Below are 23,934 nucleotides of genomic sequence, written 5' to 3'. Positions count from 1 at the left end.
TGGAACAGCAGAAACTATAGTTGCATTTGATGGAAACTCATGTGAAGTGGGACTAATTCAAACCCAGAAGGGAGAGAGAAGATGAGCTTGTTCGGTGCGAGCAAGCCTGACCGAAGGATATATTTTTAAAACTAATCAAAGTACAGATCACCTTATTAATCACAGTTTAAACATAGCTGATCTTAGAAGTAACAGTATCCCACTCTCATTCTGATCAAATCAGCTTTGAGAAATCTTGCAAAAAAGTTATATTGTTTCATATTCTAGGTTGTTACTGGAATTAACCTTCCACTCCAAATCAAAGAATGCCACACTGCCATTTTTCTAAGTTAATCAAACACTCTCCAAACAAGCAATCCTTACTCAGAAGCCTTAAGATGTGTAAATTGGATTATGGGTGACATTTCACTAGATTACCAATAGCATAGGTCTAATTAAAAACAACTGTCATGAAAACAGATTTCCCCACCCCAGCCCATATTTTCCTAATTAAATAAGACTAACCTCCCCATCCTTTTAGTTATGCTCAGCTACAAGAGTTTCTGGGTATTTTTGATGCAGTCAATATTACGCTGTTTGGAGTCTTTTGGAGCACACTCCACAGAGATCTGATACTGACTGAAAAAGCACTCTGCTTTTTCCTTACCTGAGCTAAACATGTGCTGCGTGCTGGAATGAAAACGAATCTGATGGTACTATAGTCACAGCTACCTCTCTCTCAAGTGGATATTACTGTCTACAGAGACATGAAATGTGAGAAACACGTTAACAGAAAATGAAATGTTTCTTTCTTTTTTCATTAGTGTACTATTGCTAAAAGCAATAATATTTAGCTCTATAGATTTCTGCAAATAAACAGGGACTCAGACTAGCCAATACCAGCTTGTCTCCCCAGCTCCCTCTGGAGGCTGGCGCTCTTGTTTTGTTGTTTACCACGTGAAAACGGTTAACTCTCTGAATAAGGATTTTGTTTATAATATACTTTCATAGGCAAAGGCTGTAGCCTAAATGCAAACAGGCATACGGTTTCAGTAGCCAGCTGCAGATCTTTCTCTTTGGTTCCTAATCAGAATGAAACCTCCCTCCCATTCCACAGCTGCAACATATATAAGTGATGGGGCTCCAGTACTCTTCCCCCCGCCCCTTGAATATTTTAGGGGAGGCATTTTTTTTTTTGGCTGTAGCCCTAACGAACATGGAGAGTACTTGGAGAATTTGTGTTTGCTTTTATTGCTGTTTTCATTGGCTTTCTTCTAGCATCCAGTGTTCCCCCCGCTCTAGGGGTAGTGTAGTCTCTGACAAGACCTCTGGGATACTGGTAGTCCCTGAGGATACTGCCAGTGAGCCAAATCCATTGCTGCAGCTGCCAAAAGGTGTGAGACGTGGATATGCTCTCCTGCCTCCTCTTCTCAAGGTGCTGTCTGACCGGGGACACCAGAACTGGGAAAGCGAGGCCACCAGGCTACAGCCAGATTCCAGAGCCCTTCGGTACATGAAAAGGCTATATAAGATGTCTGCTACGAAGGAGGGAATCCCAAAGGTTAACAAAAGCCACATCTATAACACTGTTCGACTTTTCACTCCATGTTCTGAATGCAAGCACCACCACAGGGACCTCATGAAAGGTAGGTGTGCAGAGACTGAGTTGCCAAGGTTAAATGGGGGTTTTCCATGTGTTCTGTGCTTGCAGTGTAATAGAAAAATACCATATTTCTTTAGATGTGTTGCTGTTTTAATCCTGATAACTTCTCTCTTAAACTGTAGGAGTTTTTCATAACCTACTTCTCCTTGAATGGCATTCTCCTTGAATGACATAGATGCCACACAAATGGTACTATGTTCAAGATGATGCTGATGTTTCAGGCTGACTCATCACGAGTCACAGAAAATGATAATCACTTCTAAGTAAGAAAATAGGAAACCCCCCCCCCCCCCCATGTTTCCTTCTACTGCCCATCTTGGTTTTGTTTTTTTCAAGGGAATAAAAACATAGCACTGTAATGAGAGAACAAATTTCCAGACTCTTCCCCTTGCTTTGTATGTTTGCTGGGGAAGAATCACAACCCGAATTTGTGACTATCCTGAAGGGAAGAGTAGAATTACTTGTAAGTCAGGCTCAGGGCTGAAAATCCAGGGTGGCTGGGTACTTGGTAACTTACCATGCTTTCATGGCTTTCTTGAATGTGGGCTTGCCACACCAACAGCAGCTAGAAATCCTCAGCCTTTAATTCTGTTTATGCGACTGCTGACAAGTGATCCAAGTTCTTCTGACTTGGATTTTTGTTCACTTAGAAAGACAAATAACTCTAAACACAAACATCGTACCTGTGCACAGTAACAGCACTTTGAGACTGAGGTTCAGTTAAGAGGTATTCGCTATGGAAAAATAAAATAACCAAGCTATGTTTATGACTATATTTTCCTGGCATAGTATAATCTACTGATTCAGAAACATACTCAGAATTAACAGTTAATCTTGTGATTATATATTCTAAATGTGGTAGTAATTAAAGCAGCAGCCTGAATCTGAATCAATTTCCTACAATTATTGAGGATATTCAGATTCATGATTTTAGAAAAATTCATTAATGTAGAAAATAAAAAGTTTAGCAGGGTCTACAGAGCCCTCGTTTGATTGCTTATTATTTTGGCCTATGTAAGTCCGAAGAGATCGCTTAATGCATTAGTGGTCAAAAAAGAACAGTTTCTTATTTACAGAAAAAATACAGTGGTGAGTAGTAAAAAAGCAATATATTAAACACATGCTATGTCCACATCTGGAAAACAGGCCGGGAAGTGGGTTTATCAGTCTCAAAGCAAGATGGAAACTGGAGCAAACTGAAAGAATGCCAGAAAAATTTTAACATTGTGGGGGAAAAGATAAGAGCAGCGTATCTTACAGTAGAGATTAATGAGACAAATGTGCTTTCAGAATAACTTGGAAACTCTGGTCCTGCTTTGTGAGAGAAGCAAAGTGATGTGCATGAAAGAATGATAATATTTTTTTAGTAGTTGCTAATAAATAACTTTCTGCCTTGCTATTATTCAGACTTGCTGGCAGCTGCTGGTCAAAAGATTTAAATAGGAAAAATATAAGGAAGAATAACCAGTTAATGCTAAAAAGCTCTGAAAGCACTCACTTTAAAACTAGCTATTTCATTTCATGACTTGTATAATCTAGTTTCCGTTTCCCCATACCAGTGCTGAAAAGACAACTGCTAACTTCCTCCTGTAGTGTTGGTTGTTTTTTTTTTTAATGAAACGAATCCTAATAACTCCTCATCATGGGTTTCTTGGTTTTGTTGCCACTTGACTTTTACATCTTCTGTCCCTGACCAAAGTAGAAGTTCCATACAATAAAAGTAAGGGAGGGCAACTAAGCTGGTTTCTGCTGCTGCTGAATTATTTCTACTTACCTGCTACATGGCTGTTATTTATGTCTAGGTGAAAAAATAAGATGCAGTAACTCTACAAGATTTTGTTTCCCTTCTCAGGAGATGTTCACTCAGCGGATTTACTCTTCAACCTGGATCGTGTTACTGCCTTGGAGCACTTACTCAAGTCTGTCTTGCTTTATACCTTTGACACGTCAGTTCCTGTTTCTTCTTCCACTACATGCATGTGCCATTTATCTGTTAAGGAGCATGATTTTTCCAGCCAAATATGTCCCAGCATTTCACACTCTATAGCTTTTAGCCTGCACTTTGAAGTTAGAAAACGCAAGTGGGTTGAGATTGATGTGACTTCTTTTCTCCAGCCTCTAATTGCCACTAACAGGAGGAATATTCATATGGCTGTGAACTTCACTTGTCTGATGGGTGATCCACAACAGAACACTAAACTGGAAAATCCCATTAATATGGCACTGGTTCCCCCTTCTCTTCTTCTTTATCTGAATGATACCAGTGAACAAGCTTATCACAGGTGGAACTCACTTAGACACAGAAGGAAAAACCCAGTGCGGCCCAGGCAAAGGAACAATCCGCTTGTTGATGTTACAGGTGACAAAGGAAAAGAGAATTCACAGGGTAAAAGGGCCTCTCGACAGCGAAGAGATGAGAGCCTGAAAGAAGTGCCAGCAACTCCACCTTACAATTTGAGTGAATATTTCAAACAGTTTCTGTTCCCTCAAAATGAGTGTGAGCTTCACAACTTCCGTCTAAGTTTTAGCCAACTAAAATGGGACAAATGGATTATAGCACCACACCGGTACAGCCCTCAGTATTGCAAAGGTGACTGCCCAAGGGTCGTCGGGCATCGTTACGGCTCTCCAGTGCACACAATGGTGCAGAACATAATATATGAGAAACTGGACTCATCTGTTCCAAGGCCCTCCTGTGTTCCTGCGGAATACAGCCCACTGAGTGTCCTGACCATAGAGCCTGATGGCTCCATAGTCTACAAAGAGTACGAAGATATGATAGCTACAAAGTGCACTTGTCGGTAGTGGGTGAATCCTGCCTGGTTTTACTCTGGTTTTGGTAATTTTTGTATTCTCAAAGTATCTGTAGCTATAATCAACAGAGTAGTGTTTGTGAAATTCTAATAGCTCTATAAAATCGGTTATGATTTAGCATGGAGTTAGTAGAAGGTGTTTACATCATAGCACTTATTTTTGTAGCCACTCAGCCTTTCTAGAATGTGAAATTAAATTTAAAATCTTTTTATTGGAATAATTTTGCATTTAAAATGTGGAAGAGGTTTCAACTACCAGATGTCTATTTTAAGCTGCTTTGTTATAAATTTAGATAAATAAATGTCTATCATGCATACCACTTATATTCAACGCCTGATAGTCTTCCTCTAGATAAAGACACCTTTTGCATGAAGTTTCCAGCAAGTGTCTAGGAAGAGAAGTTGTTAATGTTAAAATTACTTTCTCAGGTTTTCATTCTTTTTCCCTACCGTGTTTCCAGTTCCCCCAAGCAAGAAGACAACTCTTCCTCACAGCTCTGTAAAAAAGTTACAAGGTTGCTTCTTGCTTTTCTTCTGCCCCACTCTTTGGGCTTTCTCAGTGAAGAGTGGTAAGAATTGAAGGATGGCTGTGTCGTAACTTGTGAAAACTTAAGTAACTGAACTATTTGAGTAAGAACCGGCACAGCTTGTGGGTGAGCTGTTAAAAATGGAAAGGCTTGATCTAGTTCAAGAACAAAGCACAAGCTGTTCATGGGCACAGGATTCTACAGGTGGTACTACACCACCACTTGCTTCTGAATTATGAAATGTTCAATGTTGTCAGCATAAAAAAAATAAGAAAGGGCTTTAGAAGCCCATTTTAAAATAGTTTATTTAAATGCTATTAAATTGGTTTAGTAGTCTGAAAGTGTGGGGACATAACCTCACTTCCTCTGGCAATAAAATTGTAGGTAATGGTGCCTTAACGCTAGATGTTTCCAAACCAGATTTTTACTATGATCAATTTATTTTCTCCTAAACTCTTCTAATTTTAAGAGTTGTGTCAAAAATGGTGGTTTCACACTGGGGACCCAAGCTAGTGCACAAAAAAAAAGCCCAGCTTTCATAGGGTGTGGTTTGTCTGTTTGTTTGGGGTTGTTTGGGTTTTTTTTCAATAAAAGGATGTGGAGCAGCGCAATCTTTTAAAACTTGTTAAGATTAGCCCTTAAAATGATGACTTGCTAATGCATTGATACATAAATGCCTTAACTTTCTACAATTAAACCACCTAACCAGACCCTGCCTTAGATCCTGGCTCCCCAGGGCTTGGCCTGGGGCTGGGAGTTCAGCCTGGCAGGGAAAGGATCCACCCGAGGGGACGCTGTGTGGTTTTCCCGTACTGTGACTATGGTTCACCTGCTCATTTGCCAACCGGTCAGTGTTGCTATGATGCTTCTCAAAGTCTGAATTGCTCCATGGAGGTGCAGTGCCATCCGGCTAACAGTCATACAGCTGCTTTAAAAATTAAGTTCCTAAGTGAAGCTTGCATTAGCCTGGAACCATTGAACTAAAGTCTGTGCTTGTTCTGGCTCTAATTGAAGGTTCATTTGAAATAAATACAAATATCTCAATGTCAAACAAAAAACATCCCAGCCTGTGGCCAACGCCATGTTTGATAGGTTTAATTCAAATTGCCTAATGTGGCGCTGTTCACAGTAATCCCTTTCAAACAGTGGGAATTCAGCTTCACCGAGCTGCCAAGAAGGGAAATAAAAGTGAATTCTTTCGTAATTCCTTCCTTGACGCAAATGGAAAACCCTATTTAAGACAAAGTGCTGAAGTCAAGCTAAAGAAACCATGGTTTTGGGTCAGCTACAAGCAGCTTCAGAAATATGTAACCTCAGCAACAGGTTAAAGGTTGAGACCATGCTCTCCAAGGCAGCTTTGTGCTGCTACAGCACCTTTAGCCTGCAGCAATACACACTCTAATAATAACGTTAATATTCAAGCCCTCTTGCTGCAGAGGCAGGGAACGGGAGCGCCGCCGACACGCGGCCTTGCCTGCTGAGCAGCTCGCGCTCGGCACCGAGAGGCTGCGGACACGCTCCCGTGAGGCGCCCCCCGCCCAGCGAGGCGCTGCCGACTCGCCCTCCATTAATAATCTAATCGCCAGGACTAAACGGTGGCAACTCTCGTATATAAACTGTGATTTCAGAGGGCCAGCGGCAGCGGCCTGGCCCCGCCGCCAGGGCGTGAGGCGGCGCGCGCGCCGGAAGCGGAAGCGGCCGCGGAGGATCCGCTTCCGGGGGAGCCGGCGGCTGCAGCCCCGCTGAGGAAGGTGACACCGGGGCGCCATGGGCCTTCACTTCGGTAACCTGGCGCGGGTTCGCCATGTCATCACCTACAGCCTGTCGCCTTTCGAGCAGCGAGCCTTCCCCAACGTCCTCTCGCACGGGCTGCCCAACATCTGGCGCCGCTTCAGCTCCCAGGTCTTCAAGGTGGCGCCCCGTGAGTAGCAGGGGGCGGCTCAGGCGCGGCCCGGGCCGAGCTCCCGGGTATTTCCCCGCAGCACCGGCAGCTTGGGGATGGGGGAGCGCGGGGCTGGCGCCTCTGCACCGGGGGCCTTGTGTAACGCTGCCTCGTCACAGGCGCGGTGGCTGAAGCTGCTCTGGGGCGTGGGTATTGCAGGGCGACTTCTGAGTGTCCCCTTTCCTTTGCAGCCTTTGTGGGAGGCTACCTCTTGTATTCCTGGGGAACACAAGAGTTTGAGCGACTGAAGAGGAAGAACCCCGCTGACTATGAAAATGACCAGTAATGAAGTTAATGAGACTTACCTCGCTGTATTATCAGCTCGGTGTTGCTAAGCTTGTTCACATGACTGGAAGGGTATTAAAAGGGAGATAAGTCTTGTCGAATAAACTTTAACTTTGCTCCGTGACTTTGTGTGAAGTCTGTGTCTTGAGATGGTTCAGGTGAGCGGGATCAAACCCCTGTCTGGATCACTCTGTACAGGGAGATAATCAGGCTAAAGTTCTGTATGTTCAGATATTTTTATCTTAGAGCATTTCCAGCCTTTGTGACTACCATTCCTTTGAACATTTGTCAGTACGACTGGTGTAGTGAGGACTGCCTTCAGCTGGAGACGGTATGAAATAACAGCTCGTTGCTGCATTTGTCGTTCCATCACTGGCCACTTCTTTCCACTCTGGCCTCGAGATCTGTGAAAAACAAATAGTCCACCTGATTTGGTATTGACCAGAACTGCCTGAGCTGGCTGATGGCTCAGGACTGAATGGGGACCTTGACTTCTGTACACAGGCTCACTTTTCACAAGGAGACCTGTGCAGAAGACAAAGGGCAACAGGTACAAGCTGCACCGGGAGAGGTTTCATTACAGTGTAAGAAAGGAGTTCTTCTTGCTGTGGGAATAATCAGTTACTGGAATAACCTCCCCAGGGATGTGGTGGGAGGCCCCAGCTGGAGGTTTTCAAGGACAGGGTGCCAGCTAACCTCATCTGGGGTACCTTCCCACAAAAGGCTGGACCGGACAATCTTTCAGGGTCCTTCCAGCCTGAGCTGTTCTGTGATTCTATATTAACTAATGCTATTTGGATGATTAACTGCAACTCTGATACCTGATAGCGTTAATAGGCTGGATTAGAAGCTTCTTGGAAACTACCAGGAGAAACAAGACTGTTGAATACCTGAGTGTTACTTAAAAACAAACGCTAGTAATAAAGCTACTTAAGTATGTGACAAAGAAACTCATGCTGTGGCTCTTCAGTATACAAACAAGCTTCATTCTTCAAACTCCAGAACACTGGGCTGGTTCCTTTATCCTTTTTTTTTGTCCCTTTCATCCAGCTGACTGTCTCAAGCTTATGCCCCATGCAAAGCAACACATTGATCTCTCCATTGTGCTCTTCCTGTAGCTGGTACTGAGAGTCTGATCCGCAGGGCAGGAGGGATGTTTCCCTGTGTTAAGTTTCTCAGTGTGCTCAAGGCTGGGCTGTCTGGAGGACAAGGATGCTCAGTCTCTCGCTGCAGGAAGTTGAGGGGTATGCAATTTTTAGAGCTGAATGCTTTTTTAGGGCTCTTAGCACATGTTTTTAAAAGCACACTAAGCTCAGTCTTAAGGCTGTTCCTTCTGCTCTTGTGTTTACTCCAAGTACGGTCTGAGGCTGGCATAAGCAGGAGTAATACAAATCATCCAGCGCTGCAAGTTGTGCCAAAAATATTCTGTGCTTAAATTTAACTCTGCATTTCAGTTTGTTGGTATTTTCTAGGCAGCTTAGGCAAGCAGAGAGCAACCAAGTGGCTACTATAACTGCAAGAGCTGGGAAAGACATCTGGAGTCAGACTTTATTCAAAGCCTTACTGGCAGCCTGCTTATGTAGGCTCCAAAAGCACCCACAGCAGCTGATGGGCAGCCTAAACAATAGTGCATGTGAACTTCAACGTCGGTAGCTTCACTAAACGCTTGTTTTTCCACCGCATTTTGAGTCACCAGCTCTGCCGAAGGCGAGTAGCTCCTCTTGGTCTCTCTCCCGAGGTCTCTGCCCTTGTTCACAGACAGCTGAACCGTGCCTGAACCAGCTGCTAGACAACTGTAAACAGCGCAGCAGCTTCCTCACAGCCGGTGACCTGCACCCCAGGCAGCGCACCCAGCCAGTGCTGCAGCAGCGGCTCGGCCCCGCTGCAGCGTCAGCAGCCAGGCGCGGGCAGGCAGGGTCTCCTCGCCCTTTGCTCTGCCACCGGCCTGGCGCAACGCTGCCCAGCCGTCCTCCGGCCCTGCCACCCGCCTGGCAGGGAGCCAGCTGCGGAACTGCTACCAGCAGGGATGGCTGCCGCTGGATGTCTGGCATTGCCAGGCCAGCCCCTGGGCATTTCAGAATCTGAACAAGGTGGCTGAAAATTTTTCAGTCTAATCATTTCTGTTCTCCATTTGGCAAATGTTAAAAGTGGCAGCAGAGCAGCATCTTGTGTCTTTTTGTTTTGTTACAACCTGCATCTTTGCTGTGGGTTTTTACTGGCACGCTAGACTTGCAGAGATGGAAACAATTGGTTCCATTTTATTCTTTTTTTCCCCCTGTGTTTTGCACAGAGTAAACAGACTTCTGTCTGAAAGGGAGGATACACTGGTGCTATTAGTAACCCAGGACACACAACAAGTTTGATGTGCTGCACAAGGTACTAGACTTACCTAGCCAAAAAAGCTAAGAAATGACGACTTGCAGAGGGCAGTGCTGTCAGAAGTGAAAGAGCTGTCATTTCAAATCCTGTGCTCCACAGATGAAGTCAAGCCTATCGCTGCTGCCTCTTGCTTTCCTTTCTGTGTTCTATATCAGTGCCTACTGGAAACAGCAGAAATTAGAACTCAGATGCACATAAAGAAATGGGAAAAACAACTGAGAAATTCACAGCCAAAGGTAAAAGAAACTTCGAAGTTTGGCTCTTTGATGTGCCATGATTTACTGTCCCATTTCCTTCCCTTCCCAAGAGCCAGGAAGGTGAAAATGAAGGGTTTTGATGCCTCTTCCCAGGCAAGACAAACATGGCAGAGGAAGGAGTGTAAAAACCCAAGGAAAGGAACAAATTTTCCAATAAAGGTTGCAGACAATATGCTAGGAAGGGAATTTGTTTAATCCCAGTGAAGTTTGGGCTAATGGGTAGTCATCTGTGGACAGGAACCTAACAACATGGCATTATCTTAATCTAAGTAACTCGCCTTCCACGCTGGCACTTATGCCTCCATATGAAGCAATCACAGGAAGCAGTAGCCTATTACGTCCAGATTTGTATGTACAATTTAGCTAAAACACAGCTCACTATTTCATACAGTACCTTCCTACTTGAAGTGACTTAAAACATAGCGTGCTCCAAACCCTGCACACACTTGACACAACCAAGCTGGTATTCTCTTTATGGTACTCTTCAATCTCAAAAATCTTGTACCAGACAGATTCGGCATACATGGGATGGATGTGGGAGCCAGATGCACAAGATCTCACAGAGGAGGAGCAGCAGCAGGTACCAGTAAGGTCCATTTACAGACTGGTAATACCAGACGTACGCTTCTCCCACTTGTCCCAACATTTGTAAACTGAGAAGATTATAGAAAAGATGAGGTAACAGACAGTTCTTCTTAAACGTTCTTTTCTCCAGGCTGTTGCATCTCATTTCATGATACAAAAAAATTAAGATTTCTCTTATACACAAACTGCCCATCCACATCAATAGTTGTTGGCACCGTTTAGAAGGCTAAGTGTGAGTTACGCTGCGAGGGACGGAGGCAGACTACAGCAGAGACAGTTCATCTAAAAAAGCCATAGTCTTGTCACATGGAGCAGCTCAGCTCCAGAAAACCCTTGCAGCAGTCTCATCTACTTTTGGGATTAGCTATCCAGAGATTATTATCTTTATCTACACATTAGCATCCCTGGAAGAAGAGGTCTCTTATTTATCAATTGTAACATTCTTTTTACATTCCAAAATCCATCTGAAAAACATTACAACCGCTTTTTGGGTACAGTGTGTGCGGCGGGAAGGAAGGTTAAGTAACTTCCCTGTGATTCTTTCATGTACCAGGAATGAGAAGCAGAATCAAAAGCATCATTCTCTGCTTCAGATAAGCTTGGTAAGGCAATATGTACCCGCAGCTGACAGGCTCAATGCTGCACACGCTGACTGTCACAGAAGCTAAATAAGGTCACGGCTTTTTTGATTTTTTCCAGACTTTGGACTGGCCACCTTTTTTCTTGCAAAGACACCATGAAGTTCTGGTAACATGTTAGCTAGGTTTTAAAAAAGGGAACAGTTGGCACAAGGGGTAAGCTGCCCAGACAAAGTACAAGTGGAAGAAGAGTAAATCATTAGCTAGACAGACAGGCCTTGAACCAGATCGCTCCAGCAGATGCTAACTTTGTAATCCCCCCTTGCTCTGAAATGAACTTTGGTCCTGTAATGACTGACAGCTGATGCAGATAAGAGAGTGCAGTCTATAAAAATCTAGCTGAAGCTTGGGAAGTTCTGTTTGGGGCTCTCCCTACCTCCTCTGCCCAAGGCTGGTCCTGCAGCCGAAGTGACAGCTCACACTGGGAAGATGTGCTGGTGGAAAGTGACGGCGGTCCTTTTGCTCTGCTCACTGCTGCTCAGCCAGGTAAAAAGAGAGAACGATTTAAAGTGTTAATTAAAATGGTAGTTAATAGCAACTGTTAGGATTTGCATGAATAAGAATAACTGGCAGGAGCTAGAGGTGACAGTAGTGCTCTTTTAGAGGATTCACCATCACAAAAAAGACTGCCTAGGGAATACTGGGTGATTCCGAGGCGTAACTTAGCAAGTAATTCTGCCTTCCCTCCCAAGAAGATTGAAACCATTTTATTTTGTACTTCTTACTTCTTTGGGGTTAGGACACAAGCAACTTGACTTTGATAGAGCATGCTATTATCTGAAAGCAAGAAAGATTTCAAGTTCTTCACTTAAAATTAAGACTATTGACCTCCACATCAGAATGACCAACTGCTTACAGCTGCTGACAGTCCCTCTACAACTCTGTTTCAGACACACTGCGCTTCCCTGCACCACCGACAGCCACGGCAGAGGCGGATGACACCTTTCTGGAGAGGAGTCTCCCTAAGACCCGTTGGAGCCTCGTGCAGAGATAACAGCGAATGCATTACAATGCTGTGCAGGTAACTAATCCTGATCAACATCTGGGCTCAGTGACACTTAATACAATATATTATGTGGGGGAAGTTCCCACCTACTCTCAGCCAAACGAGATACAGAATTAATTCTGTCCATTAAAAGAGAGATACCAGGAATAGGGATGGGGCAATAGATATAGACTTCTTTTGTAAGCAATGCAAACAGAGCAGAGTCCAAGTGCCCTTGACTGCGAGCCTCAGCTCTTTCACTGCGACCCCACATAACCCGTCTCTTCAAAAAAGAACATAAGATTCTAGACAGATTAGATAATTGCTTAGAGACCTTACAATTAATTCTTCTTAAAGCCAATATTGTTCACTTTCAAGCATGTATTAATTAAAAGCTGTACGTTACCCTAAATGATTCCCTTTAAGCTGATTACTTAAGCTCATCCTTTAAAAGACAACTAAAATATCAAAAGACAGTTAGTTCTCATGAACATGAGACATAAGCAAATTGTCCAACTGATTAAAATTCCTACTTAGTGACCGAAGGGCAATTTTCTGTGGCACCTGCTGTACAGGTACCAGAAAGCAAATAGAGAGAGGGTAGAAGATACCCATTTTCTACTATACATAAATGTAACAGGACATTTGAAATGCATCACTTGGTTCTACTGATTAACAGAGGTGAACTGTAACAGCGGCTGCAGGAGGATACAGACAGAAAGGGCTTTCAGTCCTGTATCATTTCCACACTGCAGCCTGAATGTATAGCCCTGGGTGAGATGCATTTTGGAGTTGTCACGTAAAGCAAAGAACACAAAATTAATCAAGATAAACCAAAGAGAGTTAAAGAGATAAATACAATGTAACAGCTACACAAGCTGAATACCAGCAGTGCTGTAACAGCTGGGTGAGAGGAGCACTGCTAAGGATTTATGTCTGAGCCCTGCGCAGCTGACAGCCCGAGCTGGCAGTGCCCGACGATCTTCTGTTTTCCAGGAGGAACCGCTGTTTCCTTACAACAGCCTCAGAGTGACCTGTCACGATGAAGAACATTCATCACCGTTACTGCTAACAGTGCCCCGCTCACTTGTGAAATATTTATTAACTGTTCAAAATCTAGGACAGTGAATCCAGCAATACGTATATTTAACATTTCTGTCATACGAACTGATAAAAGGACTTCAAAGAACTTGAGAGCATTTCCTACCAAGGCTGTACCTTTGCGGCACACACTTCAGGATGCCTCTCTGGCCAAGCTCAATAAAAGGACTCTGCACCTCGAGTTCATTTTGTTTTGTTGTAATGGTTCTCTTCAGTTGTTTTGTTGTTTTTTTTAAGGTGTGAATTAAAAATTTATATTCGGCAAACCATGGTTTTCCTTCTATCCTGAGAGCAAAGTGTGTGGCGAGTCCACAGCTGGCATCTCAAGTAGAGGTGCTTGGGAGGACTTTAGACATTTATCCTTCAACCTGGCGAGCGTACAAAGCAGATCACGCTTCCGTCTCATTCCAGTCTCAACAGCTGGACTCTTATCAGTACCCCAGATAAGGCCTGTTAGAAAGAGGGAGCAAACAAACAGATAATACTGATAGCATTTTCAATATCCCAAATATATCCAGTGATAACTGGAAGGAAAAGTATTTACTTTTAATTACTTCTGATCTAATCTACTTAAATGTTCTAGACTGACTTTTGCCACTAAAGTATCACCTATTTTAAAATAAACGGATCAAAATCCTATTTTGATCTGTTGCATGTTAACTCTGAGAAGGAAATCAAGCCACTTTTGATGTGACATGTATCAGCAAGCCTGGGACACAAATACCGAATGCTGTTTTCCTTTTTGTTATACACAGAGCACTAGCCTGAAAAAAGAAAACTCTGCTTAAAGATGCACCACCAGGGAGCAGAACACCCATGCAACAGATACGAGCACAGCATTTGAAGTTTAATACAGAAAATCTATTTGATATTTATTAAACTTAGTTTCTCCAGTTACAGTTTTGCATTGTACAAAGCATTTTAATGACACAGTAGTTAAAAAGATCTTTACAAATTGAAATGTGATACCCTTTTCTCCAAATATTTTAATTGCCATAAATTTGTTTAAAAATACACATTAAACGCATGTTTCAGACACTAAACTTTCTATAATCTCAATACCACAAAATACATAGAATATACTATACAGATGTGGAAAAAATCTAGTTAGTATATAATACTTTGCTCACCATTAACAGCTTTATTACGTGAAATGCACATACTGACTTAGAAATCCTAATTTTGAGCCCCAAAGTACCCTTTGAAATTTTAAATGTATTGCAACAAATAAAATCACAGTTTGTTTTTTTTTCTTTTTAGGTTTTGGTTGAAGACAGATGCCTAAATATTTTGATAGAAAACAAAATGTAACACATGGACTTGTCATGTACAAAGCATAAAACAGAGACATCCCATTAGTTACTAACAGTACCTTTCTGTATGATTAATAAGGGCTTCATTTATAAGTGACAGGTTAAAAGTTACCTTCCCCCACCCGCAAGCCCTCCCCCAAAAGAAAAACCCTTCTTCACCAAATAATAATTTCAAATAAGATAAAGGATTTTTAATAAATATATAAGCACTTTATCCTCCATATACAAAATTTCTGAAAACAATTTAAAAGGGGGACCAGATACAAATGTCAGGAACTGTGCTTGCAAAAGTCATGCCTGGTCCTTAGAGTTGAGTTTTCTGATGTATAATGCCAATGCAGCCAAAAACAAACGCTGCAGAACTTGTGCACCCAACTACATCAGCGACTAGGGTTGCATATAAAAACCGAGGACAGGGAACACTGCATTCCAACCCGCCTGTCAGCTCCGCTAGCACGTGCGGAGTTACGCCAGGAATGGATACGCTTCCATCGAGTTGCCAGATGAAACTAAACCAAGTGAAGCATGGACATCAAGACAGCCTACACAAAGGCCGTGCAGTACCACTGCACTCCCAGTCGCCCAGTGTGGGGTGCTCGGTCGAAGCCCAGCTGAACGCAGCAGAGCAGGGGGCAGCATGGCTATAGGGCCGCCCCCCGCCCAACACCAGCTCCTCGGAAAGCCATGGAGCTGGACATGCACCACGATTCCCCAACTGATCTGAGTTCACAGAACTTTCCTACTTAGGAAATTTGTCTCCCAGAACAGGCCTGGATTTGTCTGAGTTGGCTAGCGAAAGCTTTGGGTACTCTTCATACTTCGAAGATGTCTAGCATTACAAGTTTGTTGCTGGGAAACACAGGGGTTTCCGTAACACCAATTCATCAGATGGAGTAATTGAAACCCTGACCAAAGTATTTGTCAGAAATCTAAGAATTTGGAAGCTGTTTACTCCCCAATGGGTAATTCAAACTTGACTTGCTCAGGCCCTTTTTTATCTGCCTTTATATAAACACTGCAGTGACAGCAACTATCTGTTCGGGAAATGAAATATTAAATACAGCAAAGGTAGTCTCTCTTTCCAGCAGTTGGCCATTTTGGCAAACTACATAATTATCTGCCTACGGCTTTATTTTACTTGCCCCAGGCAAGCGCTACATTAGCTCCGTAAAGTACTGACTCTCCGTATGTTGGGGCCACTCATAAATACATTTCAGGGCATTTCTTTTGTTATCACAGCAATCAAGCCTCAGCAATCTAAAGGAATATACATTGCACTCCTGTATAATATGCAATATTTATCACCAGTAAGATGGTGACTCAGCACTCAATAAATAATATATCAATATAGTCAGTTGCACCATAATCTAAAAAACAAGTATAACATATACTTTGGACAGACTGAGCTCATATATATATACATATATATTAAAAGACACATACAATACAAATTGCATACTGCCATCAAAAGCCAGGAAGAGCCATCCATATGCTCTGCTTTATGGCTAATAGTTTCAAATCAAAAGAAAAAGCCTCGGGTTGTTTTACTCTGGTGTCCTGAAGATTTGTTTAGAATTATAAATGGTTGCACCTTATCACCTAGGAACCTGCAAGTTTGACAGCAAATTCAAATAGTATTGATATCTGAGCAAGCCTAGTCTGATTAAGCCATTTTTAAGATTCACCAACTGGGACCACATTCAGTGAGGGAATTAAAATTACGGTATTGATATGTATTTGATCGACAATTGCCTAGGGAACCATTTAGGAAGCCAGGAGTTAGGGATTCCCTACCGGAGTCACTAGTGCAACGTGCATTAGTGCTGAGGTGACATGCATTTCCACTGCTGTTGTGTAGAGGTACGAAAGGACAGGTTCAGACTGTTTGCCTGCACTTTGACAGAGGGATGGAAGCCTGTTACGTACTTGCATTGGGATTTTTTAGCTACAAAATCTGACAAAGTACGTAACTTTTCTCTTGGAAAAAATGGTAAAACCCAAATCAAGATATGCTTTTGGAATTGCAAAGTTTAAATGTATCTAATAGCCACAGATGCGTAAGGCATTACTTTTCAATGAACAAGACTCCTGCATATCTCCCGTACAGACAGAAGACCTGGGACAGCACTCTAGAGGACAGTCTACTACGAAATACACTGTTCAGGTGGGACACTTTCAACCAGTTCAGGTCCACATTTTGACACGATGTAAAAAGTCTTCTGGTCATTTGAAGACCATTTTTTTAAGATCCACCAATCTAGGGATAAGCGATACATTTTTAAGAGACCAATTCAGTGTGACACCAAAAGGTATTTGTGGGACTCTAGTTAAGGAAAAAAAATTCCCAGAGATGAGACCATTCCTGCTAACAGTAATGGTAACTGTGCACAAAGGAGCAAGCCAAAACACAGCCATGCTGGCTAGTGCAGCACTACACAAAAAATAAACTATGAATGCAACTTGTACGAAGGTATTTTTTATATAGCGTCAAAAGTGTGCTAGGCACTTTAGAGTATTACAGGAAAAATAGTTGACAGTGTCCCATTAACCAAGATGCGGAGTTTGAGGGTACAGAGTTCTTTCTCGAACAGCAAACACTAACAGAAACGTGACCTTGCACAGTGATTCAATAAAAAGGATGCTCCGACAGACCTGAAGAGTAAATTCAGCTATCATGGAAAAAGTCACAGGTCTGTTAACCATGTATCAATTTGTATGTAGCAAAGCTTTTCTGGAAGTACAAAACACGCTGGAACGCAAAGGAAGCTCTACGAATATGCAGCTACCTTTTAGTAGGTTACTAATTTGCAAAACTTCTAAACTCTTAAAGCCCATAGGACATACTGCAGTACTAAGTAGCGTAGAATTCTATTCCTTCTCTCGAGGTTGCCGTGATTTTGGCACTTAACTACAACTACACAAAAAATTTAGTGCAATAATTTTCCTGAACATGCACGTTCATATCTGGTACAGAATAAAGGGTTAAATGGAAAAGAAAACAAAGCAGCATTCCACAATCTCACTCCAAAGGATTCAGAGTTTGACTCTTCAAAAGGAGACCACTGCAATGAGAAGTCAGTTTGTGTGACAGACACTAGTACGTTTAAAAAGGAAGTGGAATTTTACCAAAGTACTGCAGAAGACCACTGCATACAGTATACCTGGTCCTGCTGTAAAACATCTTGTAAACAGTTCATAAAATCTTCATCTAAAAGTAAGGCATAAGGCACACCAGACATGTTAGGGGCACTAAGCAATACTGAAAGCAGTAGCATTTTAAACCTTTTACTCAGACAAGCACCTTACATGGAAAGGTACTTTGGTTTACACTTTTTGAGAGCAATCAACTGCAACTCCATGAACCATTTCCGTTGCACCAAGTTGCTCCCTTGCAAGTGAGTATTACGCTCCATCAAACATTAACGGGACCTTCATTAACACGGGGTAAATACAAGTTTTAAATCCATTCTGCATCAAAACAGTCAATTTCCCTGTAATAGCAGGCGTGCTCCCACCCCACAATGGCTGTTGCACTGTTATCCTGTAGTGTCCATTAGCTATCAGACCCTAAAAGGAAAAAAATGGACCTCTATTTCTACTAGATTCCTGGTTTCTCAGTCAATGGAAAAGATGCAAATGACAGTTCTGGTAGGAATTGTAACTCTTGTCGGTTTTTTAACCGCAAAGTTCACCCATTTTCTAAGTGTCAAAAAATGACAAGCACACAAACAAAACTTATTTTAAACAAAGAGATGCAAAAAAGCACAAGATTGTCCTTTCCAGAAACGTTTCCTGTATGCATCGCACCTATCAGACTGAAGTTCATTCCTACACCATTACTTCGATATCACATTAAATGCAAATTACTGTAATGTTTTGTGATTGTTATAGTGTTAATCGATGTTTTGAAACTGCCTTGGAAACAATCCAAGTCAGATCCAGCTAAATACTTTTCCATATAAATTTATTTATAATTCATTTAAATGAAGTATCTTAATACGTAGAAGAATATCTGGAACTTCTCTATTTAGTACAAATTCTGCAATAATAAATCTGTAGATGTCATTTATTAGTCGACTCATAGGCATTAGGCATGAAAAGTATGGTGTCCCTACACGTTAGAACCTATCAACCCTAGTTCCTTTTACAGGCTCTACCACCACAAGACATTACAGAGTAACAAAGCTCACAAAGTACTTAAATAAAGTGTCTATGTTTAATTTCTGCTAAGTACTCGAAAGGGTAAATTTAGGGGAGAAATAGCTACAAACTGCCCAAAATTGGGCTTTTCAAAATTAAAATTAAAAAATTAAAATAAATAGGGTTTAAACTGACGATTTATGTATTGTGACTGGAATTCCAATGATCTATCCATGACAGATCAGCAAAACTATACCTTTTTATGTAGCAGATTTTAAAATATTTAAATAACTTAGAACGGGAATACTGAAGAAGTCCATTAACCAGATGATTTGGGGTTAAAACACAAAACACAAATGAGGATGGGAGACATGTGAAAGCATTCCTTGCTCTTAGTGTCAACTAAGCAATGTGTTATGGCAGTCTTCCTTATTGACATGACACAGTGTTGTGGAGATAAATCAGAGGCAGCGAGAAAAATGCGTTCCATTTTCCATTCCTTCAGTTCCAAATATCACTTGGCATCCAGGCGCAACCAATGTAATCCCTGACGGGTGTAACGCACTAGGTCTGTCATGATGCTTGAATTGAAAACCAGAGGGCCCATAACTTTATCCAGTTCGGCAAAGAACTCTAAAACAACAGACACACAAGTTAAACTATGCACATATTCTCATGGGGGAAATACTACAACCACCATCTTTTCAGCATGAATCTTTTAGATTAAGACAGACAAAGTAGTGAAGATGGCTGAACGATGGAATAAAAGAAAGGAAAAAGGTCCTTGATAATCAATTGCTTTACTGTTTTGGAGAAGACTGGTTGATCAGAACAACTAGAGTATGGTTAAACTATTGTAAACTTCCTTGGGCCTTCCCCCTCAAATGTGTATGCCACTTCACTTAAGAATTACAGAAAAAAAACCCCGTACCAAGTTCCTCTCCCTACAATGAACATTTCACAGGACATGCAACAAAGATTTTAATTTTTTTAAAAAAACATATAGCTGGTGGGAGGCATCATATCTCCAATACCACTTAGACAACCAGCCCAGGGTATCGCCATAAATCAAAAGAACAACCTTCCACCTTACTTTTGCAGAGGACCTGGTTTAAGCATCCTGTGTGCCATGAAATGCAACTCCAAAATTCAAAGCCTGCGAGTATTTCAGCATGCTCAGGTACATCTGATGTTACAATCCACCCGTGCCTGCCCTTACCTTTCTGTTCTCTAGACAGCTGTTCAGCTTGGTCCCAAATTTCAGTGGCATAGAGGAAGTTGGATGTAACCTGGACGTAGCTGGCTGCCATCTGATGGATCCTCTGGGGGATCGTCACCGAAGACCCGCTCCCTGAAGGGTTGGCTGCCCCAGAAGAGTAATTTCCTGAATTCCCTGGAGACAGCTTTGGAGAGACTGGAGACGGCATACTGACAGGCTTGCTGCTTACCCAAAGAAAAATATTAAATTGTAAAATGCAGAGAGAGACATACTTTAGGCACATCATGCTGTTAAGATGCCCTTCCAGACCTCTCTTCCCACACCTCAAGGCGTGAGACACTAAAGCACTCCTACTTCACACACCAACAAGTCAGATTTGCCCTACAACTAATGAAATGCATGACACTGTAACAACTGTTGAGGATCCTCCAACTCTTTATCTTTTAGCTTCACAGCCAAAACCTCAGCATCTCTTATTTCAATAAAATCTTACATTAATTGTTTAAATAAACTGAACCTTAGAGAAAAATAACAAAGACATTACAACTACATGGTAACTATACTGCCATAACATTACACTTTCAGGTAACATGATGTAAACCTGAAATACCCTCCTAAAACTCAGAGTGATCTGCCAAAGGTCTCCTGTTAGGTTTAAAAAAATAGAAATAAATTGCTGTACTCTAGCAGAGACAATCCTGAAAGTACTTGTAACCATCTGGGCTCGCAGCATTAATAAAGCTATTGTTTTGAGGGAAAAAGCAATACATAAACCAGCAAAACTCACTGAGATAAGTGACTTTGTTTAGTGACACACTGGCCCTTTTTTTGCAACAAGGAGCTGCCTGCCAGACTCTGCAGAGCACTACCATAAGCAGCAGTCTTCCAAACCTTTCATCAGAGCAATTACACAAACAACAGAATCAAAACCTACACCCTTTGAACAGTCACCCCAACACTTTAAAAGGCTGAAGAGCTCCTCTTTGAGCACCTCAGGCACACGGCTTATGTAGAAAACTAGCTACCAGGTGAGAAATACAGGTAACAGCTTTTACTACTTACCTTCCCATACCAGGTGACGGTGCTTGAGAATTATTATAGGAATTCTGTTGGGGGGGAAAATAAATTTGTCACCTGATTTATGTTTCTACTTTAACTGGTTATATTTTATTTGGCTATTCAATTGGTTATTTTTGAGCAAATTAATTTCTGTAGCTTTTCTTTTAAGCAAGAACAGCAACATTTTGAATAATATGACAGTAAATTACAATTTGGGAAAATATCCTTTTTTACTGATGACTAAGACAAAAATGATGGGATTATTTTACCAACACGAAGAAGGCCACTAAACATACAGGACTGGAGTAGTTCTCTGCTCTAACCACTGGATTCCACTGCCTCTTATGAGAACATTTTGGTTTTATCAGCCCATTACTAATCTGTTATTACTGGCATTGAACAATTAAAGATGTCTCAAAAAAATGTGAGAGGTCAGGCATGTGACACACCTGTTTCCTCTCTGTATCAATAGCTGGAAGTTTCAGAGAAAACCAGTGACATTAGCTACCTATCCCCAATTGCTCCTTTGAAAAATCTCAGTCTAGATTAAGGACTGAGTAACATTACAGAAATATTGTAACTGTTTTTCCCAACTGCAACATCTTGATTCAAATAAATTCACTCAAAGACTGTGTCTCTCTATCTCCTTTCCCTGACAGGACTCAAAATCAGTTGCACAAGAATTTAGATAAATTCACAGATAGGAAAAATTAAAAAATAATAAATAAATAATAAAAAAGAACATTCCACTGCAAACAACAGAAATCCAGAAAGACCAACGTGGTTCTGAATTAGAAGAATTAAAAGTTGGCTCTGGTGCCAACTTTTGCGAAGGCTGAACAGCTGCAGCCCATGTAATACACCCCCCTAGATCTGAATTCCCTTAAGGTTAAACATGAAAGTGAAGTTTCAGCTTGTTATAGCTGCAGCAAGAAAAAGTTTTTAAATTTTCCTTGAAGCCTTCTGTATTTATTAAAGACAACAAAAGCTAGATCAAGTTATCGAGAGAGCTTATCACGCTAGGACCAACAGGGTTATGACAGCCATGCTGTCTCTTCCCAGCTTTAAAGTACCCAACTTTTAACTATTTTCAAGGTCCAGTTCTAAACTGGGTATTATTCCAAGTTCACGGGTAGTGGTCTTAAAACTGGATTCAGGAATTTTAAGTGATGTAGAGCTTTAATTTGATTAGGTTTTAATATTTGAAGAAATTACACATGCAATTACCTTCAGATGTTCAGTCAAGGTTTTAGAATATTTCAACGCACTTTCCTTCTTCAGTTTGAAAAGCCTTAGGTATAGTAGAGATTGGCACCGAAGACTGACCAAAGACAGAACAACAAAACATTCACAGTTAAAGTCAAGTTTATCACAACTCAGTGAATTTCAGAAACCTAGCAGCTGTGGGTTTAAAGCTTTCTCTGCCAACTCTAACAAGCCAGCTCTCAAGTTGTAACTCAACCAGAAAAATCCATAACCACCTTTAAATTCTCAAGGAAATAAAACTAGCTCTGTGTGCCTTAAGTTGAAACTGAGTAATTTTCAGTGATCTTGCTGATATAATCAGTTTCCAGTTCTGAGCTTAGGAGATGACACTAAGCTACCTCCAAGAGTTTAGTTTATTTTTCACTGAATCTAATGCATTCTGCCATGGCCTCCCCTTTCTTTCCCACCTGACACCAACTGGTTCTGGTCTGTAGAGTTGCAGAACCTGCTGCAGCCATTTAATTAATCTAGTAGGCTAGTGACAGTTCTTTACAGCCAGTCCAAATTTTTACTTTCGCTGGATGAACATGTAGGACAGACCCCCCATCCTTTCTGCTGTTACTCCTTAATATTTCAAAGGCTTGGGTCCTCATTGTCAACACCCCCTCTTCCCCAGTTTACAGCAATCAGATACATAGAGTTAACCTTTACATACAGCCAAGCGGAAAACTCATGTATTTGTGTCGGTAGCACCTGAAAACCCAGTGTAAAACAGCATTTCATGTAGATAAAACATTTGAAATTAACCAGTGCATTGTACTAAGTTCAGAATACACATACCAAAGCACTGCTAGCCTTTTATCTGCAGCCGTAGCATCCGGTGCCAAGTAATTCTTCAGTTTCATAGTGTATCTACACAGACAACAAGTAAACAACACAAAGATTACTGTATCATTTATCAATCACAAAACACTGAAGTTTTTATAAATTTCTAGTTTCAACTGTCTTCAGAAACCTCTCTCAGACCATAAGCAAAATGCAGACTGGGTAGTAATTGGAGTAACCTTGTCTCTCATGTTATGCGCTGTAGAGAGGCTTCAAGAGCCGTAGCAGAAAGCATCTCAAGCATCATGAAAACACTTTAAGACTCAGCAACTGGAACAAACTGGTAAGTGATCCAGTTTTATTGGAGGAACGATAAGAGATCTGAAAAGTTGGCAGCAAAACTGTAGTAAAACTTGAAGTTCTGATTTCCAGACCTCTTTCCCACCCACCTGACTTTTCCACATGCTTTGCAATGCTTACTTGATTAATTCCACAGTTTCTGAATACATAGGGAACGGGGACTTGGATTCCTGAGCATTTTTCTCCAATGCATTCCCACATTCAATGAACGACACTACAGCATCTAGGTAGTACACAGCCTTCTCAAACCTGTCAGACTGAGATTGGAAAAAAACCTTTTAAGAACAAAAACCAGAGAGGAAGCACAAGAAAGCTCCAGTACAGAAGGGCAGCAAAATGGCAAAAGTAGTAAACAAGCCACAGTATAGTGTGCAAACCTTGGATAAGTATTGGGGATTTACTTACCAATGCATCTGCATTATGTTTTAACTTCTTTGCTTCTTGTAAATAATGATCAGCTGAGTAAGTCCTGTAACAGAGGACACAAACTTAGGGGGGCTCCACTCACACTGCGTTTTTCCCCTTTATGACTCAAGTTTCTTAATATTGCTAAAATATTTTTTTTTTGTCTAATTCAAATTACAGAAGCTACACTATAATAAAGCTGTTAAAGTTGTTAAAATAGTTAACTAGCATGATTAGTTACAGTATGATAGAA

At 41.5% G+C, this 23,934-nt stretch overlaps 4 protein-coding genes and 1 long non-coding RNA gene across 11 annotated transcripts in view; 3 read left to right on the top strand and 2 right to left on the bottom strand.

Annotated features, from left to right (window-relative positions):
* Positions 1 to 531: 531 nt before the first annotated feature.
* Positions 532 to 4,779, top strand: GDF9 (growth differentiation factor 9). The gene is made up of 2 exons (XM_040605140.1): positions 532 to 1,625; positions 3,495 to 4,779. The coding sequence occupies exons 1-2, from the start codon at positions 1,115 to 1,117 to the stop codon at positions 4,445 to 4,447; spliced, it is 1,464 nt and encodes a 487-aa protein (XP_040461074.1). The 5' UTR covers positions 532 to 1,114; the 3' UTR covers positions 4,448 to 4,779.
* Positions 4,780 to 6,676: 1,897 nt separating this feature from the next.
* LOC121093075 (cytochrome b-c1 complex subunit 8) lies at positions 6,677 to 7,333 on the top strand. The gene is made up of 2 exons (XM_040604880.1): positions 6,677 to 6,903; positions 7,116 to 7,333. Exons 1-2 carry the CDS (start codon positions 6,750 to 6,752, stop codon positions 7,208 to 7,210), a joined length of 249 nt encoding a protein of 82 aa, XP_040460814.1. The 5' UTR covers positions 6,677 to 6,749; the 3' UTR covers positions 7,211 to 7,333.
* On the bottom strand, positions 7,143 to 11,301 carry LOC121093077. The gene is made up of 2 exons (XR_005829475.1): positions 9,599 to 11,301; positions 7,143 to 7,613 (listed from the first exon to the last, which is right to left on the bottom strand). It is a non-coding gene; the product is annotated as an uncharacterized LOC121093077 (long non-coding RNA).
* Positions 11,302 to 11,403: 102 nt separating this feature from the next.
* LEAP2 (liver enriched antimicrobial peptide 2) lies at positions 11,404 to 13,335 on the top strand. Its single transcript, XM_040604881.1, has 3 exons — positions 11,404 to 11,554; positions 11,959 to 12,089; positions 13,050 to 13,335. The coding sequence occupies exons 1-3, from the start codon at positions 11,498 to 11,500 to the stop codon at positions 13,084 to 13,086; spliced, it is 225 nt and encodes a 74-aa protein (XP_040460815.1). The 5' UTR covers positions 11,404 to 11,497; the 3' UTR covers positions 13,087 to 13,335.
* Positions 13,336 to 13,993: 658 nt separating this feature from the next.
* AFF4 (AF4/FMR2 family member 4) overlaps positions 13,994 to 23,934 on the bottom strand; it is a 53,648-nt gene continuing 43,707 nt past the window's right edge. For all 7 annotated transcript variants that reach the window (XM_040604874.1, XM_040604872.1, XM_040604873.1 and 4 more), the window contains 7 exons: positions 23,682 to 23,745; positions 23,397 to 23,533; positions 22,932 to 23,003; positions 22,113 to 22,206; positions 20,889 to 20,932; positions 19,827 to 20,047; positions 13,994 to 19,240 (listed from right to left, as the gene is read on the bottom strand). In XM_040604874.1, coding sequence (XP_040460808.1) covers positions 19,122 to 19,240; positions 19,827 to 20,047; positions 20,889 to 20,932; positions 22,113 to 22,206; positions 22,932 to 23,003; positions 23,397 to 23,533; positions 23,682 to 23,745 — 751 coding nt within the window. In that variant the 3' untranslated portion in view covers positions 13,994 to 19,121. The remainder of the gene's footprint in view (positions 19,241 to 19,826; positions 20,048 to 20,888; positions 20,933 to 22,112; positions 22,207 to 22,931; positions 23,004 to 23,396; positions 23,534 to 23,681; positions 23,746 to 23,934) is intronic.

This window comes from Falco naumanni, chromosome 8 (genome assembly GCF_017639655.2).
Source record: "Falco naumanni isolate bFalNau1 chromosome 8, bFalNau1.pat, whole genome shotgun sequence".
In the NCBI taxonomy this organism is placed as follows: Eukaryota; Metazoa; Chordata; class Aves; order Falconiformes; family Falconidae; genus Falco; species Falco naumanni.
Note: the sequence above shows the minus strand (reverse complement) of the source record. Positions and strands in the feature narration are given on the sequence as shown.